This window comes from Balaenoptera musculus, chromosome 10 (genome assembly GCF_009873245.2).
Source record: "Balaenoptera musculus isolate JJ_BM4_2016_0621 chromosome 10, mBalMus1.pri.v3, whole genome shotgun sequence".
In the NCBI taxonomy this organism is placed as follows: Eukaryota; Metazoa; Chordata; class Mammalia; order Artiodactyla; family Balaenopteridae; genus Balaenoptera; species Balaenoptera musculus.
The window spans coordinates 10274229-10282360 of NC_045794.1; the positions used below are offsets into that span (position 1 = coordinate 10274229).

General features: G+C 45.5%; 1 protein-coding gene across 1 annotated transcript; it reads left to right on the top strand.

The window, feature by feature from the left end:
* The first annotated feature begins 2465 nt into the window (after positions 1 to 2465).
* CDKN1B (cyclin dependent kinase inhibitor 1B) lies at positions 2466 to 7569 on the top strand. Its single transcript, XM_036866503.1, has 3 exons — positions 2466 to 3412; positions 3954 to 4083; positions 6224 to 7569. The coding sequence occupies exons 1-2, from the start codon at positions 2938 to 2940 to the stop codon at positions 4073 to 4075; spliced, it is 597 nt and encodes a 198-aa protein (XP_036722398.1). The 5' UTR covers positions 2466 to 2937; the 3' UTR covers positions 4076 to 4083; positions 6224 to 7569.
* The last annotated feature ends 563 nt before the right edge of the window (positions 7570 to 8132 follow it).

Genomic DNA, 8132 nt, shown 5'->3' on the forward strand with positions numbered 1-8132 from the left:
AAGATTAACAAAGCGACAAAATGGTGGTCCCACATATTAGTTGAAGAAATATTCAGGGTGTGGAGGGGATAGAAGTATTCATTTTTAACTTTTCTGTAAGATATTAATTCCACGAATAAAATCAAACATCTGTGGCAAGGTGCAATACTCTAGAATATCTCCATTTACATATATGTGATAGTTGATGTAATTATGCATCTGAATTGACGCTTATATATAATATAGAATTCCGGTGTAGTCTAGCAATTGTGTAAAAATTTCAACAACAATGATCTAATTTCAGGAATAGGGTATAAATTATGGTATTGAGACCTACCCTAATTTTCCTGTCCCTCTCCCCCTCTTCTCCAACTCAGCAAACTAAGTGGGGCATTCAATGTAAAAAAATAAAGAAGATGAGACCTTTTACTTTGATCCCAGGTGAAGTATTTTCTGTCAGTCAGGTAGGAAGTCCCGACCTTGAAACAACTTTTGGGCACTGCCTCCCTCACTGCTCTCTGGGTCTCGCCCTGCCCTTTTGGCATCTGCATTTTAGTCAAATTAGTGCCAAGGTCATACCAAAGGCCAGTGACAGCTGTTTTAAAATATCAGGGACCACAGGCCGCGTCAAGGAAACATCTGCAGGCAGCCCAGGTCATGAAAAGGAGCCATTTTGAATCATTTGTAGGAGAGGGACATAGGCGAATCCAGACGAAAACCCAAACCATTTGGGGTTATCAGGAGGGAAAGGAACAGAAAATGAACCAGGAGACCTGCCTCTAGTCTGCTACCAACTGGTTATGTGTCCCTGGACAGGAATCCTCTCGGTCTCTATTTCCTCAGTGGTAAAAAAGAGAGGGTTGAACTACACGGTTCCCAAGGTCCCCCCCCACCACCACCAGCTCTTACATTCTGGAGTGTATGAAGCAAGGCAGGCACACAAAGTGGACGAATAATACGTGGTTAAGAAAACAAGTTAAAAGTCAAACTCATTTGTAGCATAGACGCCCAGGAAGGCTGTTGTGTACAATTGCCGTTGTGTACTGTTAGAACTGAAGATTAGTTTCCAGTAAAATGTGTAACTTTGACCCAGACCAAGATCATATACGGGGTTTGGGGGGAGGCAGTTAAAGACTCTGAGCTCTGTTTCAGATATGACAGCCCTGTCCATCCTGTTTTAACGTCCATCACCTTGCTCAAGATCATATTGCTTAGGTAAATTTCAAGTTGCAAAGGGGAGCAGAGAAATGCCTAAGTAATCATATCAGACGTGAGAACACGGTGGTGGTGGTTTTATACATCACTTCACAATCCGGACTTTCCGGTTACTTTCACTCTTCGACGACCTGCAGCCCTCTAAAGGCGTCACTTGCATCTGAATGGTATTCTGGGTGGGTTCCGAGAAGTGAGTCTGGTGGGAGAGAAAGGTGGAGGAAGGAAGGAACTGTTGTATTTGGCGGCGGGACTCAGGTTGAGGAAACTGCTACAACCCGGCAAAGAATTGAAAAATACAAAGAGGAGACGAGTTCCCACACGCATCCCGTGTCAGTGGCCTTAACTGTGACTGGGAAGCAAGAACCTGGGCCAGGGGTGTAATCTCGCTTTTTTGAAACTAAATGTGTCTAAGACAGTTACAAAGTTTATTGGGGACTTGAGAGACAAGTCGACTTTTTGATCTGTAAATCCTTTCTTATATTTACTGAGGGAGAGCTTGGGTTCAGAATACATTAGAAGTGCTGCGTCTATTCCAGGCTAATTTCTAGAAAGACGTTCGCCGTGGCTTCTCCCCTAAGCCCCCTGCCCCCGCTAGAACAGCACAGACTTCTAGGTTAAGGGTGAGCTAACCACTGCTCACCCCCACCTAAGTAAGGCACCAGGCCGAGGGGCTCCCCGCCTCCCCCGCCGTGCGAGCGGCTGGGGCCCCGGGGGAGAGCTCAGCTGGGGGCCGAGCTCCCACCATCCGCCTCCTCCCCCCAGCTGCCCGCCCCCGCCCCCATCCCCCGCTGGGCGAGTGCGGGGAAAACAAGATCGCCAGCGAGGCGCACAACCAGCTGCCGGCAACCTTCGAGCTCCCCAGCTTTCCCGGGCGAGGAGCGGGAGGTCGGGGCTCCGGAGCAGCCGCGCGCCGGCCCGTGCAGCGCCGGGACCAGAACCCGCCGCCCCGCCGGCCCCGCTGCACAGGCCCCTCCCCGGCTCCCCGGCCGTTTGGCGAGCTTGTTTGTCTTATTTTTAATTTCTCCGAGGCCAGCCGGAGCAGGTTTGCTGGCAGCCGTGCGCCTCCAGCAGTCACGCGACCAGCCCATCTCCGGGGCGCGCGCTCGGCGGCGGCGCGCTCGGGAGGCGGGGAGGCCTCGCGGCCGCGCCGGGGCCACCTTAAGGCCGCGCTCGCCAGCCTCGGCGGGGCGGCTCCCGGCGCCGCGACCAATGATCTCCTCCTCTGTTTAAATAGACTTGCGGTGTCAATCATCTTCTTCTTCGTCAGCCTCCCTTCCACCGCCATATTGGGCAACTAAAAAAAGGGGGCTCGTCTTTTCGGGGTGTTTTTCTCCCCCTCCCCTGTCCCCACTCTCTCGCCGCTCCGCGACTCCGACGCCGGCAAGGTTTGGAGATCCGCTCGGTCGGCGGGACCCGCGGGCTCGCAGCTGCCCGGACTCGGACTGGCTCTGCCCCCTCCTCTCTCCGCTGCGCTCCTCTCCCCTCCCCTCCCCGCCTCCCGCTCGCCCGTCCACTTGATCGGCGGGGACTCGGGGCTGCCTGGCCGGGGCTGCCCCTCGCCCCCTCCCCCAGCCCCGCGCGCTCCTGACGCTCGGGCACTTACTCGTCCGTGTTTGTTTCTCTTGGCTCGGAGGGCAGTCGCAGGGCTTATAAGAGGGGCTCGGGCTGGGTCGGGGCGTTTTGTTTTGTTCGTTTTGTTTTGCGAGAGCGCAAGAGAGGCGGTCGCCGAGCCCGGGGAGGAAGATGTCAAACGTGCGAGTGTCTAACGGGAGCCCGAGCCTGGAGCGGATGGACGCCAGACAGGCGGAGTACCCCAAGCCCTCGGCCTGCAGAAACCTCTTCGGCCCGGTCAATCACGAAGAGTTAACCCGGGACTTGGAGAAGCACTGCAGAGACATGGAAGAGGCCAGCCAGCGCAAGTGGAATTTTGATTTTCAGAATCACAAGCCCCTGGAGGGCAAGTACGAGTGGCAAGAGGTGGAAAAGGGCAACTTGCCCGAGTTCTACTACAGACCCCCGCGGCCACCCAAAGGCGCCTGCAAGGTGCCGGCGCAGGAGGGCCAGGATGTCAGTGGGACCCGCCAGGCGGTGCCTTTAATTGGGTCTCAGGCAAACTCAGAGGACACGCATTTGGTAGACCAGAAGACTGATGCACCGGACAGCCAGACGGGGTTAGCGGAGCAGTGCACTGGGATAAGGAAGCGACCTGCCACAGACGGTAATGACCCTTTCAAATGAGTGAAATGTCTTTCTGTGTGTCTGTGTTGGCGGCACTGCTTTGCCTGCCTGAGGCTCTTTAACCTCAGCTTTGTTTTCAGCGCATTCTGATTTAGCTTTGGGGGAGCGCACTTTCTTAATCTTAGGTTTTAAATGCTATTTATTTAGCTGACTGCTTGTTTGTTTATGACTTTTAAGTCAGAAGCCTGAGACTGTGTTATCTGGTAATTTTTCTAACTGAAAGCATCGCGGCTCCTCCCCGCTCGCCAGCGGTAGGTATGTGACAACGTTGGGATGTTTATCAACGGCCTCCCTCTTCGCTTTGGAGAGAGAGCTTTGGGGGCGTAGAATATACTTTCTGTTATGTGAAAACAACCTCATTTTGTGCCCATAAAGGCCACTGGGAATGACGGATCCAGGATTGTGGGTGTAGGTGGTGGGTTTTTCGTCCTCTGATTCTTGGGTCCACTTCTGTCAGCCATTGTTTTTTCTAATAAAGATTGTTTGTGTGTGTTCTTTTTAAAATTCCCTCCTGCCCTTAGATTCCTCTCCTCAAAACAAAAGAGCAAACAGAACAGAAGAAAATGTTTCAGACGGTTCCCCGAACGCGGGTTCAGTGGAGCAGACGCCCAAGAAGCCCGGCCTCAGAAGGCGTCAAACGTAAAGTACTCGGTGGGTTGATTACTAGGAGCAAAGAAGTGACACCCGAATTGGGCTGCAGGAACTCGTGGGCTTTCAAGCCCCAAGATAACCCGATCTCAGTGGTGGCTGGCAGATTAGAGCTTGTGGGTGTTTGTTTGGTTTATATTTTGGAGGTCAAAAAAAGTAGGAATGGGGAAGACTGGGAATTAGTGTGGAGGTACTGTAATTCTTCCCAGTTTCTACGTCCTGAGATCATTTTCCTTTGAAGTACCAAATGATTAGAGCAAGTGTCCCAGGCAAGTACTTGTAACCAAGGCCCTGTGGGGAGGAAGGTCAGTTCTCTGAGAGTCCCATCAAAACATGTTGGGAACAATAGGTTCTTTTTCCATCTGAACAAGAGCGGGGGTCTGCCTCCATCCCACTTCATGAGAATTCATCTCCCAGAAGACCAGGTTGACTCAGATTTTGAGCCGTACATGGAAAAATGATTTAATTCAAATAAATGATTTAATTCAAACTTTGAGGGAAAAGTGAGGCACAAATGGGTCATAGCTGGTTGTTCAAATGGTTAGAAACGTGACAAGAGAGGTATGTGACTTCCTTTGGTTTTTATCATTTTCACAAACACTCACTTTCCCTGTCTTCTGATAAGTTTGGGGGGATGGAGAAGGAACGTGTGTATTTAAAAAAACCAAAATGGAAGGCTCAAAAATCCTAAGGTTCTGACGGAATTTCTGATAACACTGAAGTTGCAAAGCAAAAGTTAAAGTAACTGCCAGAGTAAGCAATCCAGGAACACGTCAGCATGTGTATGCCAATCGTGCTATAACAGGGGAATTTGGATATTTGTAGGGGAAATGGATAGTAGATATCAGGGCTGGCAGGGGTAGGTGTACCCCAAACAAGGGAAGTGGAGATTTTTGCCATCTACTAAAATATGATCAACATGAAAAGCTAATTTGAATAATTCAGCCCCCAGCTTTACATGGATTGGTCTCCATAATGATCAAACTACATATATTAATAGTTTGTAAACTTCTTACAGACAACGACCGTGTCCTCTTTTTTTTTTCCAAAACACCCTCATAGCCTAGCATATAAAGAGATCCTAAGAGATGTTGATATTAACTTTTAAAATCTTCATCTATAAAAATTAAAAATTAAAAAAAAAAAGGGATGAAGGTGGGTTTCAAGTTTGTTGAATTTTTAAATCAGCGTTATATATAGGATTTCGTTACATACATATTTTTCAGAGCTTATACAAAACGGCGCTATTGAACCTCTCCATCACAGCTTATATATGAAGTGGGTAAATTGGTTGAAAAAATTTTCTGAAGCAACCTTACCACCTGCAGCTCTTGTTGGTTTGTGACTTGTGGCCTAGCTCATCAGATGAGCCACAGCAAATCAGACCTACTGGATTTTGATCTGGCCCCATTCTGACATACAGAGAAGCATTTGTTAGTAAATATTGCCAGTTCAGAGAATACAGGAAATAGTAGTAAGGACCTATTCTTAAGCATTCGTGTGTATATTCTATATATGACTAAGACTAAAATATTTTGAGAAAAAAAAAAAGTGAATAGAATTTTCTTTGGATAGTCTTCATAAGTGTGATTTCCAATTATTTTTCAAACTTAGAAAATTTTGCTACTCTTAAGTGTTATAGTTTCTGAATTTTCCTGTGTCTGTCCTTTCTCACTATCTTTGACCCCCGATTCTCCAGACCAGGGTTTCTCAACCTCTGTACTGTTGACATTTGGGGCCGAATAATTCTTTGTCGTGGGAGGCGGTCCTGCGCATTGTCGAATGTTTTGGCAGCATCCCTGACCTCTCCCAGCAGATGCCAGTAGCACCCCCTCCCCACCCAGTGTGACAACCAAAAATGTCTCCAAACATTGCCAAATGTCCCCCGGGGGTGGAGGGGGAGGCAGAATTACCCACTGTTGAGAACCACTGCTCTAGACAAAAGTCCACAGCACAGGGGAGAGTAGAACTCCAGTGAAGGAAATGTTGGATGGAGATGACTCTCAGCACCAACTTTTAGTACGTTCTTTCTTTCCCATTGCTCAGATATTTCCCAACAAAGACAGTAACAAAATAATTCCCGTAATATATTGACAATGTTATTCTAGTGCGTTTCTCCTAATTCTTCTTGTTTCTTTTGCAGAATTGAGAGTATGTTTCCTTGTTTATCGGATACATCACTGCTTGATGAAGCAAGGAAGATATAAATTAAAAATTTTGAATACATATCGCTGACTCCACGGAGTGGACATCCCTTATAAGCACTGAACAGCAACAACCCAATAACACTAAAGTTTTAGGCACTCTTAAATCATCTGCCTCTAAAAGCATTGGATGTAGCATTGTGCAATTAGGTTTTTCCTTATTTGCTTCATTGTACTACCTGTGTATATAGTTTTTACCTTTTATGTAGCACATAAACTTTGGGGAAGGGAGGGCAGGGGGGTCTGAGGAATTGGCATGGGGGGTGGGGTATGAAGAGCTTGCTTTGATTTAGAGCAAGGAGAAAAATATTTGACTTGCACTAAGAGAAGCAGTTTGGGGGAAGGTTTTGTTTTCTTTAAAGATGTAACGTCCCTTTCAGTGAGAATTGATACTTCATTTAAAAAAATCATCCAAATTTGAACACTGGCTGCAGATAATTGATACTTATTTTTACATGAAGCTTTTTCTCATTTAGGAGCTCTGATGATTCCGTTATGTAGCAGCAAATGGCTTTTTTTTTTTTTTTAAACAAAACTCTACTCAGTGCTCCCCTGCTTCCCCAGTCTCCCTTAAAATTGGAATTTACCAGTTAAAGTATTTAGCTGTTTGGTAATCACTCCAGGTACCTCTGGGCAAAAATCTGGCATGTATGGGGGGAGTTCTGAATGCTCAGAATTGACCATTTAATTTTTATCAGATTTGTTGAGAAAATTTCTTAATTTTCTTTTCACTTCAGGGTGTGTAGACACAGTCAAAATAATTCTAAATCCTTGGATATTTTTAAAGATCTGTAAGTAACTTGACATAAAAAATAATGAAATAATGTTTAATTTACAGCTGCTCATTCTATTTGTTAATTTGCCCAAAGGAAAGTGGTGTTTTTAAAGGAAAGTGCGTATAGAGAAAAGTACCCGTGGATAGGTGAAATGGATACTACATCTTTAAACAGTATTTTTACATTGCCTGTGTATGTATGAAACAAAACCATTTGAAGTGTACCTGTGTACATAACTCTGTAAAGACACTGAAAATTATACTAACTTATTTATGTTAAAAAGAGATTTTTTTTTTTTAATCTAGACAATATACAAGCCAAAGCGGCATGTTTTGTGCATTTGTAAATGCTGTATTGGGTAGACTAGGTTTTCCCCCTTCTTCTTTTAAATAATATGGCTGTGCTTAAAAGGTTGCATACTGAGCCAGGTATAATTTTTTGTAATGTGTGAAAAAGATGCCAATTATTGTTACACATCAAGTAGTCAATAAAGAAAACTTCCATAGCTATTTGTTGACTTGAACTGTATGTAATGTACCTTACTATTAAGCTTGAGGTATTTGACCTAGCTTTGTAGTCATATTTCCACAAATATGAAGTGGCAAACACCTAGATAATTCAGGCCCACCACTCAGATGTTTATGTAGGACCGAATGTAGCAGTCACTCTTTTCCACTTAGTTCTGTATGGGTGGACAAAGCTTTAGAAGTGGAAAGTAGGCAAGCCACATTTTCATATTAATAAGATGGTCAAAGTCTCCCTTAGTTCAAATATTTATGTCTCTAGGATATGAATGTGTCAGAACCAAAAATTGTTACATAAGTGTAGACCGATCACACGTTTGCAGGATTGAAAATGAAACTAACATGGTGACTTCTCTAAATTCTGTATTTACACATGCAGTGTTGTGAGGAATTAGAGCGATTGTTCAGACCATCTAATCTACACCTCTCATCCAAAATATTCAGATATATAGGTCCTTTAGAAATGGGTGTGCATTACACACTAATTTAGATAGAACAGGTATTCTTCAAATTGAACTGGTCATCACACACGAATTCCTCAATTTCTA

What these genes read in the sequence shown, in the direction of transcription:
- CDKN1B (XM_036866503.1), top strand. Translation starts at nt 2,938, where the DNA reads ATGTCAAACGTGCGAGTGTCTAACGGGAGCCCGAGCCTGGAGCGGATG. An exon ending in GAAGCGACCTGCCACAGACG is followed by an intron (nt 3,413 to 3,953) that starts GTAATGACCCTT and finishes TCCTGCCCTTAG; the next exon opens with ATTCCTCTCCTCAAAACAAA.